Raw genomic sequence first — 26482 nt, 5'->3', positions numbered from 1 at the left:
GGAGGAGGAGGAGGAGGAGGAGGAAGGGGTGGGGGTGGGAAAGGGGCGGAACCGAGCGGGGCGGCCAGGGGGCGTGTTCGGCACTAACCCCGCCCCTGGGTGCGCGCGGTGGTGGTGGCGGCCGCCCAGCCTCGCTCTGAGAGACAGGTATCGCTTAGACGCCATGTTGTGAGCGGAAGTGGGGAGCGCGCGGCCGTCGCTGTTCTGCTGGGATCGGGCGCGGGAACCGGCGGGGAGGGGAGGTGGGGGGCGGAGCCGTAGTCCGGGCGGCGGAAGGAGGAGAGGAAGAAAGGGGCGAGCCCTGGTGCCTGGCGGCGGCGCAAGGCTCTCGCTCGGAGTGCGGGCGGCTGTGGCCAGGCGCTGGGCGTTCAGGTGGTCAGTGTTGGCGTCGAGCTTGCTCTCGGGAGCCGCACGGCTGCCCTGCTGCTGCTTCTCGACTCTGCCTTGGGCTCGAGTGGCGGAGGAGCCGGGCCGGCTGTGGGGCGGGTGGGGAGGGAGGAGGCGGTGAAGGCGGCGGCGGGCCGGGGAGGGGGGAAGATGCCGCTGGCGCAGCTGGCGGACCCGTGGCAGAAGATGGCTGTGGAGAGCCCTTCCGACAGCGCTGAGGTGAGTGCAGCCGTGCGGCAGGGCAGGCGCACCCCTTCCCCACGCCCCCGCCGGCGCTCGCTCTCTTCCTCGGAGCTGCCCCTTAGACCACCTTCTCCAGTTTGCATCTTGTGCCCGGTGCGGGATTCTGCTTTGGGTCGTTGGGCTTTGCCGATCTTGTCTATTCCTCCTTCCCGCACCCTCACCTCTCCCTGCTTTGGGGGTTGGGGGGAGGCTGCCGGTGTGGCGGCGCGTGGAAGGTTTGGAGTGGGCGCTGAGAGGCTTTGCAAAGAGCCTGTTTTAATCAACTTTGCGTGGGGGAAAGCAGGAGGCGAAGCAGGAGCCGGCGACGGGGAGTTGGGAAGTTTGGCCCTGCCTGCTCTAGGGGCTTCTCGGGAATCTTAGCGACTTTGGGTTCGGTTCACCGGGAGCCAAAGACTTGAGTCTGGCCGCGGGAGGGGGTTGCTGCAGAGAGACGGGCGCACACAGAGCGAGCAGGGTGGCGGCGAGCCGTGAGGGTTTTGAGTAAGGGGTACAGGACTGAGGGACCCCCCCCCAGGTCAGTCTGCCGCAGCGCTCTCTGCTGCTGCAAAAGAAAAACGGACCGCCCTAGGTCCCCTACTCCCAGGTTTTGAGGTCATTGAGTTGGAAGACCCCGAGTATAACTTTTGCTTCCTCCTGTCCATGGTGGTGAGCGGGTGAAATTCAAGGAGATCAGCGGACGACGTAAAAGGGCTATCTGATTTTCCTCTCCCGGGATCTGATGATCGTCCCTGAGATACCCACCCCAGTGTCAGAAACCCAAACAGTATACCCAAACAAGGCAAAACAGAATTCCCGCGGACACATCCCAGCACCGAGCTTTTTGCAGCCGCCCCTGTCCCAGAATCAACTGGAGAGCTAAGAAAATAATGCAGACAAGATCCATTCCAGGGTATCAGCGCTCCGTCTCCAGAGTGGAAAATCAGTTCCTGATGGTGGCGCGTCTGTGATTCTTCTTTCTTGACTTTTCGGTGCCTTCTATCCTCGAAGCGGACTTTAGGGGATTACAGAATGATAGGCTGGGTGTGTGTAATAGTTACTGAGCGAGTGACCCCATTTCTGGAAAGCATGACTGAAACGCGGGGGTGGAATGGGGCAGGCTCTGATGAGTGGTGTACTTGGCGGCAGCCACTGCCCCCATCAGCCTCCGCAGTGTGAGAGGTGGGTAGGGTTACTGGTTACGTCAGTAAAACTCGGGCTCAGTTTGGTGTGAGATGCGGGACACTGACATTCTCCGGGAAGGGGGTGGTGGGGGGTGGGGGGAATCCATTCAGATCGTTTTTCAAATTTTTCTCCTCAGTCACCTCCACTACCATATAAAAATATTTACTTGTTCTTAAATGCAGGAAGAGTTGTAATAAAGCTCTTAAGTCCATGCTTAATAATTTACTACTGGATAATGCTGTTCTAAAATAGCAAAGACATAGGTATATGTTACTTTGTTTTTTAAGGAAAGGCTGGTGTAAAAAAGGAAATTGTATTTTTAAGACTAGCAGAATACAAGAATTCTATTTGAATTCAGAGCCAATATGATACTATAAATCTTTACTAATAAAGTTAAACTTAGAATGCTTAACCATCATTTGAATGGGTAGTGTGGAAAAACAGTATAACAAGGGAGCCTCTTCATTTTTTTCCTTAAAACATGCATTTAAAAATACAGCTATAAAGGTGGTTAAAATTGCTAAACCTGTCAAAGAAATTGTATTTGTTTATAAACTGCTTTTTATTTTAGTTTTTTTCCTTAGTTTTTTTTTTTTTTGCAACAGCCCAGGCTCTTCTGGAACTCACTGTGTAGACTAGGCTGGCCTTGCTCTCACAGAGATCCACCTGCCTCTGCCTCCCAAGAACTGGGATTAAAGGCATGTGCCTTCATGCCTAACTATGAGTCTGCTTTTTAAATATACACAATAATAATTATGATTCAAAATGAATCCACTGATATATGAAAATGATTTATTAAAGCTATACCCCAACAAATTGCCTTTGAATAGTTTATTCCTTTGGTTGTTTAATTGTTAATCCATATGTTTTTCTTGGCATGCAGGGAGAAATCATTTAAAATTCTACTTTATCCTTTATTCTGTATAGTATGCATTTAGATAAAGTACAAGCTTACTTATTTAGCATCTGCTATATCCAAAAGTCCTATGTTAAAGATGCTGTTTCATTTTATCCTCCTTGTAACCCAGCAGGGAGGATTGTGGTCCTCATTGTTACAGATTAGGAAACTAAATTCAGTTGTAAAAAACACAAAGATTATAAATAGTAAATGGCAGGGCCATAATTTGAAGCCAGGTAGATACAAATTGTATGTTTTGCTTTATGGTAGGATAGGTTATTCAGATCATTTGTGGAAAGAGTCAAAGTGTAGACATGCTAATAGTTAGAGATCAGGTAGTTTTTATAAGTAAATACATTATCTGATTTGGCAATGCCTTAATATATATTGATGTATGATATATATACACATATATGTATATATATAGTATGTGTGTATACACACACATGTGTGTATCAGTGTCATGTTTTCCAAAGCCTGATAAGATTCCACAAATTTTAGTTTCTTAAAGTTGTCTTACTATTCTGGCAATAAGGTATGTCAGAGTCAGGAGTTGCTTAGATTTATTAAAAGTAGAATTCAACAAATTGCCTTTAGACACTGTTTCCTTTTGTTGTTAAGGTATTTCAAATAAATTACTTCTAGTATGATTTTCCAATACTGAAACCAAAGAGAGAAGAGTTGAGAGTTTTCATAAAGAGGTCTAATATTGATAGCCATTATTATGCCATCTCCTTATCAGTATATTCACATCAGGGAATAATTGTATTTTACCAGAGAAACATCAGGGTTTCTAAAGAAATATTTACTTGAGCAAATGCATCAGAAATTTTCTTTCCATGCTAAAAGATTTTAGGGTTGGTCTATATAGGATTGCATTTATGATCTCATTGCTAGTTAGCCTGAGCTCTTGAAAATGAACACTATTTCTCTGAATCCTCAGCAGTTAACACAATGCCTGGCACATACATATTATGAACTCAATAAATGTCTGCTAAATGAATCGTGAAGGTAGGGAATAGGGTGCTTATGACTCTTATCTCTGTTCTTATCATTTTAATTCCTCATTGAAATATGAACAATTTTAGAAGACCTGAGTGCCTCTAAAAACATAGTTTCTTATTCCTTCACACCAGCCTTCCTGCTTTAAGACCACACATAAGTCTCATGGTGTTCACAACAAAAAAAAACCTTGTGGTTGAACTCAAACATGGGTCATAGCATGATAGGCTAGAACTAGGCCAAATGGTTAAGGCAAATTTAGGATAATGAAGTACTGTGTAAGCAAAGTGAGGGTTATTAGAAGTTTAAAAAAATCAAAATCACTTCCCAGATAATTAAATGACTTCGGAAAATTTTAATGGATTACTAAAAAGTTACAGGTACCTTTTTTTGATACTTGACTATTTAGGAGGTAGATATCAAGGAATTATGGTTCTTCTACAAATCCATTGCCACTGCTGCCAGCGACAAATGTCACAAGATGACAAGCCTAACTTAAAGTATGTGGTTTTCCTTAATTGCAGTGGAATTTGGATAAATGCTAATCTACATAGAAACAGTGTACAAAGTCATAAAATGAAGGATATTTTTGCTTTTTAAAAATGGTCACAGTGCAATGTATTGTATATAATATAAACAATTTTTTGTACAGTGTGTTGCATAGAAATAGCCATCTGACTTCCTTTAAATAACAAGTACCTAGCAGGCACTGAAAACTACTATATTAGCAGAAAACAAGAACTTTGTATTGTAGATCATCTTTAGTGAACATGGAACCATTTTAACCTCAAAAAATTATACAGTAATCCTTAGTGCAATATAGCATAGAGTTTCTACACTGTTTCTAATATGTATTATATAGTATTCTTAAGTTTCATCTATTGGGAAAATGTTTTATTTATCTATGACGATTGACTTTGAACACGTGTTTTATTAGGTTCTTTTCTGCTTCCTGTTTCATTTTCACCACATTGCAGGGTTGTTGGTTTTGTTTTTTAATTTTACCCAAGTGAAGATCTAAGGCAAAGACAGGTACTATTTCATGTTAACTGTGACACATTACTGAATAAATACTTCATCGTTTTCAGTGATTCTGATATAGGACAGCAGTTTTTGAAAATCTAGAAACCTGCTTTATTTAGCAGCCAGATCCTATATTAGTAGAGTATCCAAAATGTGAAACTTCCCATGTTACTTTGAACTTTAAGATAAAGGGGTTAAAGTGTTTATTCAAAGAAGCAAGTATAGGCACACTTGGTCTTTTATTACATTTCTGGAAATCACAGTAAATATATCCTGATTTTACATAAGAAAAATGACATTTAGATGGTAGTCCTGAACCTAAGGACTTGACTTGATAAGTTGTTTAAATAAACAGGGGTGTAGCAAATTATTTATCTAGAATACTGAATTGCAGAATTGTTTGTAAAGTTTTCCCTTAATTATCATCTAGTAAACACTTCATGCTACTGTCACAATTAACAAGATTTGCTCTACTCTTCATGTTTGAGAACATGTGCAAGGACAGGCAGGTAAATGATGAAGATCATCAGAGTGACCTAATTCACTCATCGCAGATTGGATGCTTTAGGCCCAGTGGTGCAGATTGTAATAAAGGGTAATAAGATTTAGTTGTGTCTCTAATGATGCCTAAGTATAATAGTGTTCAATTGTTAATATGTTTAAATGAAAAATAAATTTTTAAGCTTTAAAGTAGAGAGGTGTGTGTGTATGTGTGTGTGTGTGTATGTGTGTGTGTGTGTAAATCCCAATCTCTGAATCATGGGAAAAATAAGTGACTACATTTTAATATCTAGTATTAATACATCCTTGTTCCCACCAGTGTGTTGTTTAGATTTAATACAGTGACTTGTCTCATGAACCTAAAACACAGATCAGCTGTTAAATAGTCTGATTTACCAGTTTAATGCCAAAAAGCATAAATACAAAGGGAAAATATGAACAATACTTGCTAAGTAAAATATGTCAAAATTCAACAAAATAAGCACATTCAACAAAAAAATACACAATACACATATTACAAAACAAGTTCAGAAGAAAATATGCTCATGTAGCATGTAATGATCATTTAGGATATTTGATTTATTTAAGTGAATTCACTAGTTATTATTGGCAGTTATGAATTTTAGCTTTCTCGCCTTGAAATTTAGAAGGAACTTTGTCACATCATTTGCTTCATGACAAAATGTTAAAAAAACAAAACAAAAAACTTTGGAGCTATAAAGACCTGTGTTTTGAGTCTTGGCCTTGCCTCTTAACTTTCTAACCACATCAAGGTTATTTACTGTGTCTATTCTTCAATGTTCAAATTAAGTATAAAAATACTGACTTTAGAGTTGTGATAAGAATTAAATGAAATTATAATGCATATAAAATAATTGTGTAATCTATGATTTATATTTATTAAATAATATTTATAAATATCTCACTCAAAGAACTGTCTTGGATATTTTTTTCCAGATTTAAGTTAAACAGGTAAAATTATTATTTTTTGCTTCTTTAAAACAGAATCATTGTAATATCTGAATTTAAGGGTAAGATAAACAAATTTCTTCAGACTTGTTCTTTTCGTATTGTTCTTGCCAAATATTATCTTTAAAGGATAAAAACCAACAAAGAGTATCATGAGGAACATATTAGGAAAAGGATATTTTTAAGTGTGTTCACATCTTTAAATTATTCTAATCAGAAGGTATGTCATGAATTAGCATGCTAGTTTTTTTTCCTTAGAGATATATAAAATGATAATGCACTTTACACATGATGGTGTCTTAAGATCAGTGAAATACAGGATCACCTGTACAGAAATGGCTAAAGTCTGTTGATATATAGCATCAACAGACACAATTTTAATTTTTAAAAGTATAACAAAACAAGGTATATATATCTCTTCATAATTTAGGGGTAATTGGTTCTTGTTCATTTTACTTTTAGGGAAATTAATATAACATACCTCCCCATTACTGTAAGTACATTTATTTTGGTTATTGAATAGGCCATGAATAAATGGGATTTCCTGTCTAGAAATGTAATCCTTTGGATTTTGTCTGTTGTGTGGTGTTGATATTTTTAAAACTTTGAATACTATAGAGTACTTTACAGAGAAGACTTTAGAGAGACACTATTTTAAAAATGTCCAAAAGTTCTAGAGTTGTTATTAAAGGATAGATGACCCAGCAATCAACCCCTCTCGCCCAAATAAAAGCACATTATATTAGTAATTGTAAAAATGTGGAATATCTTTATTGCATAATTTATCAGAACTTCTAAGATGATGTACACAGTGAAACTACAAAAAAAAAAGACAAAAAAAATAGTATAGGAGTCAAGGGTATATAGTGAGGCCCTGTCTTTATAAAACAAACAACAGTATTTGAACAAAACAAAAGCAGTATTAGTGACTTAATGGCAGAACCCTGTTTTCATGAACCACCTATTGGAATCTCAAACACTAGCTTGTAACTTGATTCAGTATTGCCCAGAAAAGAACTCCTAATTTTAATTGACTGTTCTGAAGCTTTTGGCTTTGTCAACAAAAATTTCATTTCGTTTTTAATTAAAATCTAAGTTGTACAATAAATTTCCAACTCAATGGTGAACTAAAATTTAAATATAACCTAAGGCCAACAAGATATCTCAGTGGGTAAAGATGCTTACTCACCAAGCCTGATGACCTGAATTCTATCCTGGGACCCACATTGCAGAAAGGTACAACCAACTGACATAAATTGTCCTCTGATCTCCACACACATGTGTGCTATGGCACATGTACATACACTATGACATGCTTGTGTTTCCTTTCTCGTTCCCAGCAAATCAATAAATGTTTAAAACAATGTAATTAAAATGGTGCACTGCCTTTAATCCCAGCACTTGGGAGACAGAGGCAGGCGGATTTCTGAGTTCAAGGCCAGCCTGGTCTACAGAGTGAGTTCCAGGACAGCCAGGGCTATACAGAGAAACCCTGTCTCGAAAAACCAAAAAACAAAAAAAAATTCAACTTTTTATAATCATTCATCATATAGTTCTTTAATATCAAACCTTTACTAAATAACCCCATATATTAACTTCCTACTTTTGTCAGGTAGTTATAATTTTTGATTTTTTTTTCATTTTTGTTTTTCAGATAAGGTCTCAATATAGTCCAGGCTGGCCTCAAACTTGCTGTGTGTGACTAGGCTGGCCTAGAACTGCTGCTCCTCTTGCCGCAGCTTTCCAAGTGCTTAGATTATAAATGCATACCACCATGCTCAACTTTTTTTTTCTGAAGTGTGTTTTGTTTATCATATGCCATTTTATTCTGTCAATCTCCCTGCCACCTCACATTCTCCTTTTAAAAATTAACTGCTTCTAGCTTGCAGCTAACTACAAGAAGGTAGAAAATTAAGGTTAATAATATTTAGATGGAGCCATTTTTAACATAGGGACATTTTGACTTCCTTTTTTAAATTCACCAAATAATGTAAAAGGACATCTTCAGTCTTTTGTTAGGCTCTGCCCATCATGTAGACCAGGGGTATTCATCTTTTGATAATGCAACTTGCCATCATCTTTAGATAAGTCATAGTTATCTGGGAACATATACCAGCTGAGGGTTGGTGTAGGCATACATAGAGGATTGAGTATTTACTGGATATATTACCTAATAGTAAATGATAATTTATGTTTTGGTATGCCATAATGTCAAGATCTTTAAATCTGACCTGGTCATCTAGATTTCTGTGCACTTAGCTGTAATCCTTTGGTTCACAAATCTTGATATAGGAAACTTTAGTTCAGTCATAAGATATGTGTTAGAAGCAGGTATCAAATGATAGCTTAAAGCAAAAGACCATTTTGGCACTAATAAATTGAACTGCATTGTACATGCAGTGATTAGAAAGAAATCTTTGTTCTAGAAATCTTATAAAACTTACAGTAAGATCCTCACAATAAAAATGTTATGTATTTCTACTCATTTGCTAACAGAGGTGACTTTTTTTATATTGAAAACACTGTAAGGTAATGAAGATTTACTTTTAAAAAGAAGTTAGCTGGGCATAGTGGTACATTCTTGTAACACTAGTGCATGGCAGGTGGAGGCCTAAGCATGAGAAGTTCAAGGGCATTCTGACCTATATATATCAAGTTTGAGGTCAGCCTGGGCTATAGGAGACTTCATCTCAACTGCAGACAAAAACAGATAAAAGCAGTTGCCATAGAACATGAAGACCTGAGTTTGAATTTGCAGAACCCATACAAAAGACAGATTTGTAGCATAAGCATTTATAATTCTAACAATGCTACTGAGAGATGGAAGGCAGAGATAGGGAGAATCCCCTGAAACTCAAGGACCAGATGGCCTGGCTTATGCAGAGGAAAAACAACACAGAGCTGGTCTCAAATAAGGTAGAAGGGAAGGACCTTCAGAGATTGTCCTCTGATCTCCATGTACACACTTTGGCCCATACATACCCGCTCTTTTTACACATTGTACATACACACATACACATTGTACACAAAGAGACACACACAAATAAATTACTTTTTATAAACTGAAAGGGACATGGCTGTGCTGTTAAGAGTGCCTGCTGCTCTTCCAGAGTACTGGACTTTAGTATCTAGTACCTATGTCCCTTGGGGAATTTAACAACCACCTGTAACTCCAACTCCAGGGTATCTGTCGCCCTCTTCTGGCTTCTGTGAGCATTTACATACACTTGCAACCTTCCCCACCCCATTTCAATAAGAATAAATTATTTTATAAGGTTAAATCTTGTAGTTAAGCACTGTTAAATGCAGTACTAATGGTGGGTTGATATGCACATGAAATACAGTCTTCTGTGACTGAAGAACAAGTTGGGAATGGAACACATATGCTAGGAAATTGCCCTATCACTAAGATACATCCCAGCCCTGAATTTTTAGTTAGAATAGTCCCCTGTGTTTATTGTCTACTATAGAGACCAGTGCACTCATAGGTTCTAGGATTTGTACAAATAAAACCCCCTTTTCTTTCTAGTTCAGTGTCCAGTTTTCCATTTTTCTACATATTAGTATTTTGAAATGAAGAGGCTAAGGTATTTTTCTAAATAAAAATATATTTGATACATGTTTTTCACAACTAACCATTTCCTTTATTGATGATTTTTTTCTAAGCCTCCTTAAGTGATCTATGCTCACAACTCATGATTCTGCTCTTCAGTAGTTCTTCTGGTGGCATTTCCTGTTGGAGCAATGAGAATATTTAGCTACCAAAATGTTGCAATTATAAGCTTCCTCTTGTGGACTGAGCTCGTGGACAGAAGTACAAAACAGTAGAAATACAGAAAACTACATAATTATATTCTTGTTGAATGAAAAAAATGCTGCGTGGTAACTTCAAATGTTGTGCCACTTAAAACTGAAAGTGGGCTCAAGTGTTTGTGGAACTAGAAACTTGTAAATTTTAATTTAGTATAGAATTATTTAGCTAAGAACGATTTAGCCCTACTCTATGTAAAAAAATAGACCTAGCCAGGTGTTGTGGTGCATACCTTTAATCCCAGCACTAGGAAAGTGGAGGCAGGAAGATCTCTGTGAGTTCAAGGACAGCCAAGATTACACATAGAAACTCTGCCTCAAATACAAACACACATACATACCCACAAACTGAGAACTTTTCAGAACATTCCATTTCACTAAAATTCATTTTTATATACACAACATATAAAATTTAAAAATAATTTATTTCCAAACTGTCTTAAATGGAGAAATTTAAAGAGCCACTATGTAAAAATTCAACCAATTTTCTCTTCTTTTTGTTAATTTTAACTTTGTTCTCTTTGTCAGAATAATAAAATCAGCCTGCCTTTAGTTTGTAAATTTGGAAAATTCAACCAGTCCTTGGGGTAAAGCAACTTTGGAACAACATTACCTATAATCAAATAGTGTGGAATATGTCAAGGTCATTACTCTTTCTCTCCTACGTAAATGTGAACACTCAAATTTACTCAGTGCCCATTTGATTAAGTACTCAGTGTATATTAACTAGAATGAGATATATAATTATTCTTCCCTTAAAAGCTGGGCAAAATGAAGCCCAGGGGAAGTAAACTGCCCATGAGATTGGACAGCTAGTAAACCGGGGCACTGTTTCAAACCCAAATCTCACAGATTGCAAATTGTGTTGACTTTCCCCTAAGTTTGCCTGCTTGAATTGAGAACATCCAGATGAGTGATTCCATCTAGATGAAATCATCTGCACTGCAGAAAGTATCCAGGTGGTTTGCATAAGTAGCTGTATCTGTGAGAATCTAAGGAGGTTAATGACCTAGAAAGACTGGCACCTTTTCATGTATGTAAAGTCTTCTCACAGAGGGGCCCAATGGAGGACATGATCCTGGCTTGAACTAGGAGTGTTGTTCATAATAGAGACTACATAATAATAGTGTACTTAGGAAAATCAGTACAAATTAATACTGCTTTGCATATACAGCTTTTTTAAACTGTACAGAGTAAAAGTATTTCATATTATATGGGAAAATGCTTTGAGATTTCTAAACAGCTATGTTATCAATGAAACAAAGTGTATTATATTTAAGTGGAGAAGAAGGAGGTTATCTAAAAATTCCTTAACAGCTTTCCTTACAGAAGCCCCTAGGTAGGTATCTATTTGAGAAAATGTGGCCTGTTGCAGTTTTTAAGTGAATCATTACCTGTTGATATTTGACTCCTACATTCAGCGGGAAAAAGTTTATTAGATACTCTTTTAAAGTTCCAGGAAGCAGCATCTGCTTTAAAAGTAAATTGAAAAAAAAATTGAAAAAAAAAAAAGTTATGTTGCTGTAGTATAAGAAAAAATTAAAGTTAATTCTTTCATTAGACCTTTAAACAAGTGAAATGGCCTTTATAAAGTATGTGTCCTAGTTTGCTTTCTGTTGCTGTCATAAGACATTGGCCAAAACCACCTTGGGGAAGAAAGGATTTCTTTAGCTTACATATCCTGATAATTGAGAGAAGTCCTGGTCATTGAGAGAAGTCTGGATAGACTCAGGCAAGAACTGAAGCAGAGATGATAGAGGAACACTGTTTACTGACTCACTCCCCAGGTTTGCTCATCTTGTTTGCTTATACAACCCAGGACCACCTGCAGGGCAGCCCCACCCACAGTGGACTGGACCTTCCCACATCAGTCATTTATCAAGAAAATACATTCACAGACATGCCCACAGACCAGTCTGATAGAAACAACTCCTCAATTGAGGTCCCCTCTGCCCAGGTGACTCGGTTTATATATAGTTGACAAAAACTAACCAACACAGTGACTTGTTTACTATAGTCACAATAATTGTCTTATCCATTACCACTCACTGTCTGATAACAAAACATTGCCAAAAAGAAATGTCCTATTCATTAACTGTCACATTTCCCCACACTCACTGGCAACCAGTGACCTAATTTCTAGAGTTACCTATTCCAGACATTTCATATTAATGGAATCCTATAATATGTGGTTTTTGTGTTTGTTGTCTTTACTTACCTTGATATTTTCAGGGCTCATCCATGTTGTGTAGAATACACCAGTGCTCATTTTTCCCCCACATTGTGTGAGTACACTACATTTTGTTTACTCACCAACTAATAGAAATTGATTTATTTCAAATTTCTACTTTTTGATTATTAATAATGATATTTTGAATGTTTGAGTAAAGGTTTTATGTGAATGTCTGTTTTCGGTTATCTTATGTATCAAGAAGTAAAGTTGTGGAGTTACATGATTTACAACTGTTTAACTTTTTTTGAGGACTTACCAAACTATTTTCCAACTGATTTGCACCATTTTCCAGTGTCCTTAGTCCTTAGTAATATTTTTCCACATTCTCTCTAACATGTGTTACATTTCTTTACTGAAACTGTCTGTACTTATTAAAGTATCTCATTGGTATGATTTGCATTTTCCTAGTAACTAATGATATTAGGAATAGCTCCATTTGCTTTTTGTCCTAATTTGTGTGCTTGTTGCTGATTTGGGAGTTTAAATTGTGGTGGTTTTTCCCCTAGAGAAAAAGAAAATACCATATATGTTTGTGCTCTCAATTTCATTTTAGATATAATAAATACAAAACTTACCCTAGAACAGTGTTTTTTCAGTTGGATTCATAAAGGCCTAAGTCCTATGAAGATGCTTTAGGATGCCTCATTACCTAATATGCTTTATCTGAGCAGGAGCAGAGTTCTTGATGAACACAGCTTGGAGCTATAGATTGGTTATAGAAAGCTACAGACAGTACCTGAGGATGGGGCCGGTAAATACTCCCCTTGGTCTTAGAAACTCAATAGATTCTTAAGCAAAATATAGGAATCCATTGATAATCAGAATGATAAATATTAAAAAAAATCTCTGAAGTTAAATCAGCATATTAAATGAATTCTTTTTAAGAATCCATCTCTGTTACCTTTGTCCTCACTTAGCGTCTTTCCTTCAAGTTCTTGCTAGCAACTGATATAATTCAAGAGGAATAAGTATTACAGTGTGTGTATTGGTATCAGTAAAAGGAGGTTGCTTAAAAAGAGAAATATTGTAAGCAAGTTAAAAATAAGATATGTCTTAGATCAATAAAAAGAAGACCATGTAAATTGGTTTTAAAATGTTCTTTTCCTCTTGGCTCCTTTTAGTGTGAAATATAGTACTAGGTGATAATGAATTAAGTAGAAGTCTTTCATTTGGATTGTTATAGTCTGAAAATACTTAATTGTCTGGACAGACAGCCAAAATAGCTTAAAACAAGCTAAGTTTGGCCAGGAATACAAACAGATGTAATTGGATATTTAGAGGAAAATTATAATCTGTTATAATGTAACAACTTTCCATAGTACAATTTTAATGATGATGTGCAAACTAGAAAACAAATGTCATTTTCAATATAAATATCACTTGGAAGAAACCTCTGGTTCTGCCAAGATGGAGGAGCCCTACAGCTCCGAGGATTTCCCTTCCAACTGAAACTCAACAAATAAGACCAGGAACACTAGAACAGTGGAAAAAGAAGGCAGATTGCCTGAGGACCTTGGAGTCTAAAAGAATACAAGTAATGAGGTCTGTGGCCTTTCTTACTGATTACCATATATCACAGACAAGATGCACTACGAGGCACAGAAAAGATGCTCAAAGAAAACTCAGTTCTCTTTAACTAAACAGGGAAATGGTAGGTCAGTAAGGTTAAAGTTTCTTGGCAGTTCTTGTTCTAATCTATCCAAATGCTGATAGGAATATCTTACTCTCCCTTCAAGAAACAAGTGGCAGTGGTTTGCCCCTTTCAGCCCATGGGTGTTAGCTAAGGAAACTAGATCCTGATTACCCATCTCGTCTTACAAAAATAATGGGCAGTGCTTTGGTTCCCTCTGCTGGGTGACTTGCAGATTGTTAAGGAGCTGGATTCTCACTATTCTACCCTTAAAAGGAAGTTGTGTTCTTCTCAATGTATTGTCAGCAGTAAGTTGAGCCTCTACCAAAAACCCAAAATAAGACTTAAAGTGTATAAAGCAGGGATACTTCACACCGAACTTCTCCCTTCTCCCCAGCATCAGTCAGGTTGGTGGTTCACCCACTGAAACCAAGCATATAGTTGAATACATCTGCAACAAGCATTTGAGACATTGTTCCACTATTGCTTAGTAGTCTTGGTAGTGTCCAGAGAACATACATACTCATCCTGCCCTCACACTACACCTCAACAGAGAATACTTACCAAAGTACATTAAATAGGAACCCATTAAAATGCTTGCCATACAGTTAAAAATTGCATCAAGAACCATTAAAAAAAAACCAAAAACATATAAAGTCAGCAGATACCAGTAATGATGATTTAGATGTTAGAATTTCTTGGTCAGGGGACATAAAAGGGAACCAAATGGAAATTTTAGAACGGAAAAATATAGGTGAAATAAACTGAATATAAAATCAATAAAAGAGTAGAGATCATGGAAGATCATAATATTGAAGATAGAACAAGAGAAATAACTCATCTAACTGGGTGTGATGACATACACCTATAATCTCAGCACTTGAAAGGCTGAGGCAGAAGGATTGCTGTGAGTTCTAGGCTAGCCTACAGTAGTACATTGCAAGATTCTGCTTCAAAAAAAAAAAACCCAGTCTGAAGAACAAAAAATAACCTGGGGGAAATGAACAGGACATTAAAAAAGACTTAAAATTCATGTTGTCAGAGTACCAGAAAGGAGAGCCACCTAAAGAAAGTTAACGGTTGAAATTTACCCCAGTCAGACAAAATGGACAGTCCTCCAGATTCCAGAAAAAACGGACAGTCCTCCAGATTCCAGACAAAATGGACAGTCCTCCAGATTCCAGAGTCTTTTTTTTTTCCGAGTCAGGGTTTCTCTGTGTAGCTGTCCTGGAACTCACTCTGTAGATCAGGCTGGCCTCAAACTCAGAAATCCACCTGCCTCTGCCTCCCAAGTGCTGGGATTAAAGGCGTGCACCACCACCGCCCGGCTCAGAGTCTTTATTTATACAAGATAAGCCCAAAGTAATCCATTCTCTGAGTCATCAGAATCAAACTTTTATAAACAAGGAGTTAACTGGTAAATGGGGATGGAATTTCAATTTTACAAGATTGGTTGCACACCAATATGAATACCACATAGCACTACTGAACCGTACATTTAAATTGATTCAGTAAGTAAGTCTCATGTCTAACTTGTAGCAATTTAAAAGCAAGGGGAAAATTCAAATCTTTAAAGCAGTTTTTGAGAACTGTGCTACTACCTATAGGAGTGATGTACGTGCCAGGGATTTATCATCAGACTCTAGGAAAGTGCAGCATTTTCTAAACTCCGAACAACTGTTACCCTAGAATTCTAAACCCAGTGAGAATATTTTTTAGGAATGTGGGTAAAATAGTATTTTCAGGTATAGAATAACTTAAGGGTTTTGTCAGTATCAGACCCTCAAAGAATTGGCTAAAGGAGTTCCTTCAAAACAGGAAGAAAATGGTAAAAGAAGAAATCTTGGAACATCAAGAATAAAGAAGCAACATAAATTCTACAACTTCTCCCAAGAAATAGAGGGAGAAGATCATTTCATATGAGACTTGTTAGATACTAAGACTAAAAGGCAATACAAAAATTCCAGACCAATGTTCCATAACAACATAGATTCAGAATCCTCAACAAAAAATTAGCCTCAAGCTCAGCAATAAAGACTCAAGTACAATAACCAACTGGGTATGATTCCAGAAATAGAAGCGCTTCAGTACTGAAAAGTTTGAATCGATGATAGCCAAACACTTTAATAATTAAAGAAAAATCACATTTTGATATAGAAATACAAACACTAAATTAAACATTTTAGGATGAAAACTCAGCAAACTGAGGAAAGGAACATTTTCAGTTTGATAAAGAATAAGAAAGCCCCATAATTGACATGTTGTAATTACAAAAATAAACAAAAATCCGTGCTTTGTCTTTACATTCCAGGGATATGGCAGAGATGTTCATTCTCACAATGACTGTTTAGCATAGTCTTAGATTTTGCCAGCATAATAGACAAAGGAGGTAAGCTTTACAGGGAGAAGTAAGGGCTACTGAGCTAGCTCTGCAGGTAAAAAGCATTTGCTGTGAAAGCCTCACTGTCGAGTTTGAGCCCCCAGGCCCATGCCTGTAGTCCTAGAATTCATATGCCAAAGTGGGAGGTGGAGACAGACAAGCTCATTGGCCAGCTAGCCTAACATACTCAGCATGCCAGAAACAGCAAAAGAAACCTTACCTCAAACACAAGATGGAGAAAACTACTGCCAGAATTGTCCTCTGAACTCTGTTATGTTGTCCATGGTTAGCCCCCACACACTCACACCATATATCTATATACTCACACGCAATTATAGATTTTTTAAAAAATGGGAAGAAATAAGACTGCCCCTGTTTGTAGGCACATATTATTCTCAGGTGAAACTCTTGGGAAATCTACCAAACATTCAAAATAAATTATTCCAACAAGGTTGTGAAAATACAAGGTTAGTCTATACTAAATTTTGTATATAAATGTGTGTATGCGTAACAAATTCATAGAAACTGTAAGTTACATTATCACTTACATGTAGTATTTGTGCTGAAAATAGTTCCTAATAGTGTTTAAAGTGGTCACAGATTGGAAGACTCAACATAGTAGAGATGTTAATTTCTCCCAGTTCAACTAAATCTTAGCATAAGTTTATCTTATAAATTAAATAGCTAGTTAAAAGAACTAAATCATTTAAATAAAAGTGGAATGTCCCGGCATGGTGGCAGATGCCTTTAATCTCAGCACTGGAGAGGCAGAGGCAAGTCGGTCTCTGAGTTTAAGACCAGCTTGGTCTACATAGTGAGACTGTCTCAAATAAGAAAAAGGGAGGAAGGAAGAAAGATGGAAAACAAAAGAAGAGAGAAAACAAAGTGAAAGTAATCATCTGATTTTTAAGATTTTCTATATACCTTCAGTAATCAAATACTGTGGTATTGCAAAGGAGTAAACATAGTGATCAGTGTGACAAAGCAGAGAATCCAGAATAGCTTTTCAAGTGTGAACTCTAAATAGCAGATACAAATGCAGCACCTGTCAATTTAAAAGAAAAAAGGTACTAAAAAACTAAAATACTGAGGAAGACCTCTGGCCTTCAACATCTTACCTGAAATCTAAAAAGGAAAACAGGTCACTTTTTAAAAAGGAATTTAAATTCATTGTTTGAAAAAAAACTGGAAAGGGGACTAGCTAGCACTTTTTGGATAAAACTACAAAATAAACTGATTCTATGAAAATATTTAGAACAAACAAAACTAATGATCATAAAATAAATGTGAAAATACAGGTTCAGGTGGTTTCACCACAATCACAACAAAATAAGGTTTGACCTTTGAAGAAAGATTGATGGTATTTCTCATTTGGATATGAAGGCTTCTTGAGCCTCTGGAAACTGACTAAACAAATCATCATGCTTGCTCTAGAGATCTCTGAATTAGTTAACCCAAACAAAAAAATACACTAATTTTGGAATTTTAACTCTGAAAATGGGAGGAGACTAAGGACAGGGAATTCTAAATGCTCTTTGTATGACAATATTTCCCCTAACAGGAAAAAGAGAAGCTAAAGTTGACTGAATACCCCATATGGTTGAGTATCCTGCATTTACTACCGACAGCTACTGGTGAATTGAATATTTGAGCCTGGATTGGGAAGCCATTAATCAATTACTTATCTAAAGACACGTGTAATAAAGGGCAAGCCAGGTGTTGAAACATCTTTACCCATACTCCTTTACTACACTGATTTCCCAGAGTTGTGCAATCATAGGAGCCATCCAAGGTGCTTGATTAAAAAAAAAAAAAACCTAAGCCATGGAGATTCTGAAAATCTGATTTTGTTTCTGTGTGGAGGGAGTTCAAATAATTTTATTTTATGTTGTGTTTGTGTTACTAGAAATTGAATGCAGGGCTTCACGAGTGCTATGCAAACACTCTACCTACTTTATGTTAACAGAAAATTAATTCTGATCATTGGAAACATACTGTTTCTTAAAAAGAAATAGGCCTTGGGAGACAGCACTAGAGTTAGGAATCTTTGTAGGAGATATTAAAAAGTTAGCACTCTGCCAATTTCTTTACTAGTAAAATACTGTAAGATTGGATTGTGGAAATGATTTAAAAAAATTTAAGAGTCCTTCATCTATAAAGAAAATCGTATTTTTGTTATTTTTCTTTTAGGTGACAACATCTATTCCATGCATTGTTCAGAATTATCTTTCTTTACACTAGGGAGCAAATGCATCACTGATAGATACAGATAAACTATTCTGGGTACAGATAAAAGAATCACAGTTAGAAATACAAAATAGCAACAAGAAGAAATGTAAAATAGCTGTTAAGCACAGAATTGCTAACTTCCTCAAGTGAGAAAAAACTTACAAAAGCTTAAATAATCTTAATCCAAAGCTTAATTTTTAAAATCAAAGGATTATAACATTTTCAAGCTGAGGGAACTCTCAGCCTTAGGGGCTTCCCTGCAGTCTATGGGAGACTCTCAAATCTAAACTGGCCAAAGTTCCATAGAACTCTGAGGACTGTAGATAAGTACTCCACCAAGTGATGTGATTTTTCCAAGATCACTCTAGTTTTTAGAAATGAATTTGACAGCAAATCATGTTTACTTTTGATTCCTTGCCTTGTCTAGTTTTACGTTATCTTTTTTTTATGACCCTATTGAGAATAGATTATAGAAACTCTTCTTAGGAAATAATATGATTTGAAATATCTTCAGCCAATTAAATGATAGGAAAATGAACCATACCCTATTAGAATAATGTGCTTACAAAGTGATTATTTTCAGAACATGTTGTGTTAGAAAACTCTGGTTTTCTCAAATTTATTATAAAATTTTATATTATGCAAAGAGATAAATAAGCATACCCGATATCAATTCTAACAGATATATAACAATAGCATTTCTGCCTAAGTTTGTTTAGTGGGCCCTTTGCATTTTAACTTTGATTCGGTTATTTTATTTACCAAATATAGTTATGATCTTAAAATACTCTCATTCTCAACCTTCCTTCATCTCTACTATACATAATGTACCTGATGATTTGGAAATAAATTATAGAATATGTAACATTGGCTAGCACTATAATTTAAAAGCTAGGGAGTATGTGATAGTTGCTACTACTTATTTTCTTAACCCAATGGTTATTTCAAAGAACATTAGTTTCTGGTTGATTGCTATAGGGTTTTTCCTAGTGTAATTTATCATAACCAGGGAACAATATGTGATTCCTGCTTTTAGTAATTTTAGGGTTAGGGCCCTTGAGATGGGCCAAGCCTAACAAACCTAGTATGATCTCTGGATCTAATGTGGCATAAGGAAAAATTGAATTCCCATCGTTTGTCCTTTGACCTCCATACATATGCTGTGGTATGTGCATACACACACACACACACACACACAAAATAAGTATATCTTTACAAAAATAGTTTTAGAGGCTAGATATGGCCAGAGGACCCAAGTTCAGTTCCTAGAACCCATTGTTAGCATGCTCACAATCGACTTACACTCCAGTTCATATACACATACCTATATACACATAACTACAAATGAAAATATTGAAAATGTGTATATTTGCTTTATGGCTTAGAACACAATTTTAATAACTTTTTCATAAATGTTTAAAAGAATCCTTAATCTTTTTAAATTGTCTTATGCTAAAATGTAGTATTTACCAATCCTAGTATAACTTACAACACAGTATTGTCCTTATTTTATTTTTATGTTAGTTGATACTCATATGTTAAAGTTTTCATAACTCCCCTGTTCCCATTTATTTCATGTTATAGTCGTAATACATCTGCTTTTGTGTTGTGGTTTGTTTAGTCTGTGACTGAATGTTCAGTACATTTACAGATTTACTATTTGATTATTTTTGTGTTTAAAAAATAGCACATGCTAATTATTTAAGACCTGAAAAATAAAGAAACATACACAGAAGGAATTATACATCTGCACTCTTGCTTTTAATAATGGGGTATTAGTAACATATTTTGTGTGATTAAAGAACAGAAGGGTTAGGTTTAGATTTGAGTGTAAATGTGGGCCCTACTGTTATCCTTTGACGTGATATTGGATATTCTCATCTGTTATTGAGCATGTACTATGTGCCAGGCATTTTGCTGAGACTATACTTAAAAATATTGGCAAGTCCATCTTGGCTTATTTTTTTCTATTTGTAAATTGTTGATAACGTCTCTAGGAATTTTTAGAAGTATCAGAGATAATAATACTTAGTAGCATTTGCCTAGTGGGCAAGAGCTCAGTAAATGATACCACCCTCACTAGTATACATTTAGTACTGGGATCTTTAGTCCAAAAGACCTTTGTGATCACCTTCAAAGTTCTTCATCTTAAATTTTACGTTTAGTATTAATGTTTCAAACACCTGCTTCCATTTTTATTTTAAAAAGTGTGTATTAATTGTACAAAGAAGAGTTTGGAGATGATATAATATAGTTCAGTATTAGAACACTTGCCTAACACGCATGATGGCCTGGGTTTAGTTCCTGGAACTGCAAAAAGTTAGTTGCATGCATTCTTTTTCTATATGGTTTTCTATACTTACCTATTTTCTTTGACAGTAAATAATGTTATTTTCCTTCTTACAAAATGTAAGGCTACTAAAAGTTTTTGTGGAAAGCAGTTCACACAGAGTACACTGTAAGTAGCATGGTTAAACAATTTTCTAAGAATATAGCCTCAAAACTGACCAACTCATGACATGCTATTTTATTATTTGATTACCGCCCACAGACTACTTTACACACTTCCTAATCACATCTCTAGTGAATTATTTTGAAGCTAATCCTAGATAAGTCAACTCCAATGTAAATATTTGCATCGTATTTCTTAAAAAAATAAAATACTTGCTGTCATGCCATTATCACACTTGAAAATAATCCTGGGTCTGGGATTGATTGATGGTTCAAACCTGTAAGCCCAGCCACATAGGAGGCTGAGGCCAAAGAGGCTTGCATGTTACAAAGCTTGCCTAAGCTGTAGAATGGGTTCAAGTCCAGGCTTGGCTACTTAGTGAGACCCTGTCTCCAAATAAAAAGTAAGAAGTCTACAGATATGGCCTAGTGGTAGAATATTTGCATAGCCTGTGTGAGGTCCTGGATTTTGCCTCTAGCAGTTCAAATAAAAAGACTCCAATAGCATCAAATACTTAGTCATGTTGTTTTAATTGGACACTTGAAGTGTTTTACATCACCTTTAAAACGGTTGTTGTCATTTTGTGTTATTTCTTTGAGATTTTTTTCTTCTTCCATATGGAATGTTTTTGAGAAAATTGTGAAAGGTAGAAGAAAGACTATTGAGCTGAAAAGGCCCGTGTTTTAGTCCTGTTTCTGCCATTCATTAATTTATTTGCCAAGCTTTTTTTCCTCAGCTGTGAAATACTATTATACTTATCTCATATACTTAGGTTTCAGTTATGATGCCAGCATAAAGGACTACCGTGTATTATCTGCCACATAGTACTTTCTTTAGTGATTTGGACTGTAATAAATACCTATTTTATTATTGTGTGGTTTTTAAAATTCAAAAACTTTTTAGATGCGAACTAAACATAATGGTTGTTAAATATACTTTTGGGAAGGATGGAGAATTAATTTTTTCTCCTGCTATTTTTTGAGTCCATGTTAACTTATTCCAAGGTTGCAGATCTTAACTCTATAAAATATTTTTTCTTTTATATTGTTCATGTATTTATAGCAATAATATATTCATTTTATCCACATTCTCCTTTAGTGGGATTATATTAGTCAATTATTTCTGGATATTAACTTGGTGTCTATACATGTTACTTCTCATATTCTTGAGCTCTTTATTTTCCTGGTGATCTTCTAGAGTGTGCCTTTGAACAGTTTATTTTTAAAAAATGCTTCCAGGATGGTGACATTTTATAAGATGTTGCAGATATAAGAATAATTTTATACAACATTTGAGATTGAAGAACTAGGGTGAAGTATGAAAGCCTTAGACCTTAACTGTTTCCTTTTACTCTCTAGAGGTCATTACTTCTTCATCTTCTGGCATTTTATTTTGAGGAGAAATCTGAGGTCAATTTGATTTTAGTACCTTTGAAATAACCTATTTTTCTGCTTGTATGCTTATAGGATTATATCTTTATCCTTGACATTTAAAAACATTTGCCAGGACATGTCTTGGTGTTGATGATCTCTGTTGAACCTTCTCAGTCTGCAGTCTCAGGTATTTTTTTCAGAACTGGAAAGTTTTCTTATACTTTTGATTAATTAATCTGCTCTGTTTTTTCTTAGGAACATTTGTTATTCATAGATTATTTCTGTCTGTCTTCCATAGTTTTTAAATCTTTTCTTTCTTTCTTTCTTTCTTTCTTTCTTTCTTTCTTTTTTTTCATTTACTCAAGTTTGTCCTTTGTGGCATGGATTTTGTTTTCTGCAGTGTGTGTTCTGATACTTGCTATTCACAATACAGACCTAATTTTGGCTGCTGTGTTTTCATTTCTTTATTCCCAACATAACTTGTATCATAAACAGAATTTCCCTTGGGGGTACACTTCAAAAAACATGAGGTGGATCTAGGCATAAACTTTATTTTCTGAGGCCACAACAACAGGACCAAGGAAAAAAGAACAACTAAATAAAAAACTTAAGAAAGGGCCCTCATAAACTTAAAAGTGTAGATACAGCCAAAGGTCATACCTACCTAGTCTAGAAAATAGAACAGTCCTGAGTACTAGCAAGTTTTTGGTAGCAAGATAGCTAATAAAGCAGGCAGAAGAGCACTGTAACTAGAAGATAAACCGATTTTTCTAATTACATTTATTGTTTTTTCTCTTTAAAAATACATAATAAATGCATATAATTTTGAAAAGACAGTACCAAGAGGAAAATCCTATGGCCCAGGTAACTGCTGATGAGGTTCTATATTTTGCTAGTTACATGCTCCCATGTTTGGAGGGAGGGTACAGAATTGGGATCATACTTACAGTTTTATATCCTTTAAATGTAATATATTGCAGGCATATTTTCCATCACTTTTTTTAGGCCCTGATTTTAACCATTGCTTAGTGTTCCTACATATGAGTAGATGTATTGTGATTTATTTAACCAGTCCCCTGTTGGTCATTTAGATTGTTTTCTATTTTAAAGTATAATGAATATCACTGTACATAAGTCTTTATGCACATCTCTGATATTTCCTTAGGATAAATGAGGAGCTGATTCTTAATCCTGTCACATTGGTAAGGATTATATACATTCCTTATTAAGAATATAAAATGCTTGTTTCTTATTGTTTCAATGTGATTGCATAGAAGCTTCTTTGGATTCTGAACAATACAATGGTATCTTGACCAAAGTTGGAAAGAGATTTCTACTACCTCATGCACAGCACCTTTATGACAAAACTTCTGCTACATACACTCTCAACAGGAAAACTACTGCTGAGTTCAGGGAGTTTGGAAGGCAGATATTCTTGTGGAAATGTCAGGGGGTTTTGGGTTTGGGTTTTTTTTTTTTTTAAGTGTGGTCCTTGCTCCTTCCTGCAACTTGGCTCTCCATATTAGTATATTATGGCTTCAAGCCCTTTTCTTCTTCCTTTCCTGTTTCTTCAGACTTATTCTCGATGAGTAACTCTTTTCTCCCAGTGTTCTTATGTTCATTTCATTTCTAGGGAATAGAGTCTAAATAGTCGGTATGGCCTACAAAGGTAAAGGTCAAATTTCATTTGTCACAGATCACTTCTTAGTCTTAATACACTTCTTCCAGATGATCTCCTGTTAGAAAGTCAGGAATTTTTTAAAAATTTACCTTGTATTTTTCCAGAGATATGAGACAACACGCTGGGAATATATGATGTAACATTCCATTACAGCAAAATAATCTGTATAACTAGGTTGCTAAGAATGAAATATTTTTAATTAATAAACATGTCAGCATCTTCTTTAAAATAGTTGAGAGTACTGGAGAGGTATTGGAACCCTCAGTTTAGAATTACTGTCTGGCTTGCCTGACATCGTACCTCAAAGGTGATCTTTAGTGATCCCTGATATAACATAGAAAGTTATTTTGAAAACAACTTGTGCTGAAACTGAAGCAAGTATCTAATTTGTTCTGATCAGCCCCGTATTATGGGTTATTCCAATTTGTGACTTTTTACACATTTCAAAGTAAAAAAGTAAAGCCCAATTAGCATTTCCTAACCTTTTCCAGTATTTCATATCATATTTGCATATGTACAGTCTGCCAAGCTCAATAGTTTATTTTATTTTTTGGCTAGCAGGCATTTTGGTAGGATGAGAGAGGATAAATACATTTGTCTCACTTTAAAACTATTTTTCATACTTACTCTTCAGCCACATTGTACAGAAAAACAGCACACATATGAATGATTTCTTCTATCCTACTTGGCAGGAAATTGACTGCTGTGAGTAGTGACAGAGACATCTCTCCTGTTCTTCACGGTATAACATCTTTAGAAGTTATCTGCAGAAATGGAAACATTTCCCAATCATTTGAAGCAAAGAAGAAAATGTAACATTTACTATCCTGTGATGGATCCTTCTAATTACAATATCCTGTGAGATGGACATTATATACATCTTACAAGTGGACACACTGAAGCTTACATTTTTAATTAACTTACCCAAAGCTCAGTTAACTGAACCAGTGTGTGCACTGGCTAGGGTTTAAAAGTGGTATTGACTACCTTCAGTGCACACCTTTGTATTTGTCTTAAAATTATAGAACTGTATTTTCTTGTTTAGTAGATCTCCACCTTTAGGAACTATAGAAAGTACAGCATTAAGTCATACTGATCATCTGTTTATCCTAGTCTCAAGTGATAACCAAGGACCAGTTTTCAAAGGGGAAATAAACTTCTTAACTGCAAAAGTATCATTCATTTCTAATAATGTTTGAATTCTTGTTTTGTTGAACAAATACCAGGTTCATTGAAACAAATGTTTTCTTTTTTACTAGAAAAGCAGGTTTGTAAAGTTGGTATATAGGATAATAATGCTTTTCATATTTTCCTTCTCTAAGAATGAAGATCAAGATTAAATTTTTCCTAAATTCAGAAAGAAGTGGATTATTCCCCAACACAAAACAATAGGATACCATTGAGATAATGTTTCACTTCAATCATTTCTTAAAATGTTTATTTTCAGTGTTAATTAGCTAAATAGCTCAGAGAAGATAATACATCATCAAAATTGTGAGTGACATGAAGTTGAAAATAGTGAAGTAGTTTGCAGGCTTTTTTTATTCCGTCCTATGAAACTGTAGCAATAGATTATAGGTGGAAATGGATTAATCAGAATATAAGGCTTTTTCTGTGGGCATAAGTAATAACAGGTTCAAGATGAAAAGGTATGCTGTTGGCACAAAAGTTGTAGTGTAAGTAAAAAATGGGGGTGAGCACTACATGGAAGTAAAAGTAGCTGCTGGGAAGCTTGATGACCTTAGTTTAATCTCTGGGATTCACATGGTTAAAGAGAACCCAACTCCTTCAGGTTGCCTCTGACCCTCATACACACACTGTGGCATATATAATCCCCCAGCTACCACCAAAACCAGTTGAAATAAATGATGAGACTAGAGAACTAGATCAATAGTTTGAGGAGTTTTTCTTGCAGACCCACATTCAGTTCCCAGCACCTATGTTAGGTGGCTCACAACTGTCTATAAATCCAGGAGATGCAACACATATAGCCTTCACTGGCACCTGCATACACCTTCACACACCCACCCACAGACATGCAGATAACTAAAAATAAAATAAAGCTTTAAAAAAACAAGGACTGAGTAAGCAGAAACTTATCATGAATCAACAATATGTTGAGGCATACCTAAAATATGGCAAATGTGGACAGCATCAATGAAAGTTTATTATCTAGCACAAGGGAGGTGATATGCCCTTATTTCTGCATTTTAAAAACCAGAATTACGATATTACATATGTCTTAATATACTACTCTTTAAGATGAATCAAGGATATGCTCAGAAAATGGGATCTCAAGTCTCCTCTGTCTTAAATATTTGAAGAAACTTGAGTTATCTGGAAAAAGATAAGACTTGGGCACTTTATGAGCATGGATGTAGATTTATTTCCTATGACTTTGAAGGTATTCTAAAGGCAGATTAATCTTCATTTATTAGTAATCTTAATTCAAATTCATGACTGAAGAAAAATTACTGTACAATGACGAATTATGTCTATCAGTATTTTTC

The 26482-nt window shown here is 36.0% G+C and overlaps 1 protein-coding gene across 3 annotated transcripts in view; it reads left to right on the top strand.

Annotated features, from left to right (window-relative positions):
• The first annotated feature begins 208 nt into the window (after window positions 1–208).
• The window catches only part of Rps6ka3 (ribosomal protein S6 kinase A3), a 109648-nt gene continuing 83374 nt past the window's right edge, over window positions 209–26482 (top strand). Inside the window, exons 1-3 of one of the 3 annotated variants that reach the window (XM_028772678.1) lie at window positions 209–606; window positions 22385–22478; window positions 23457–23493. Coding sequence is in view for 1 of the 3 variants with exons in the window: in XM_028772675.1 (XP_028628508.1) it covers window positions 538–606 (69 nt within the window). In the remaining 2 variants the exon portion in view is untranslated. Of the gene's footprint in view, window positions 607–22384; window positions 22479–23456; window positions 23494–26482 lie in introns of those variants that run through there. The other 2 variants (XM_028772676.1, XM_028772675.1) reach the window with 2 other exon arrangements.

This window comes from Grammomys surdaster, unplaced genomic scaffold, assembly GCF_004785775.1.
Source record: "Grammomys surdaster isolate TR1022 unplaced genomic scaffold, NIH_TR_1.0 217, whole genome shotgun sequence".
NCBI lineage: Eukaryota > Metazoa > Chordata > Mammalia > Rodentia > Muridae > Grammomys > Grammomys surdaster.
The sequence above is the reverse complement of the archived record's forward strand: the minus strand, read 5'-3'. Positions and strand labels throughout refer to the sequence as shown.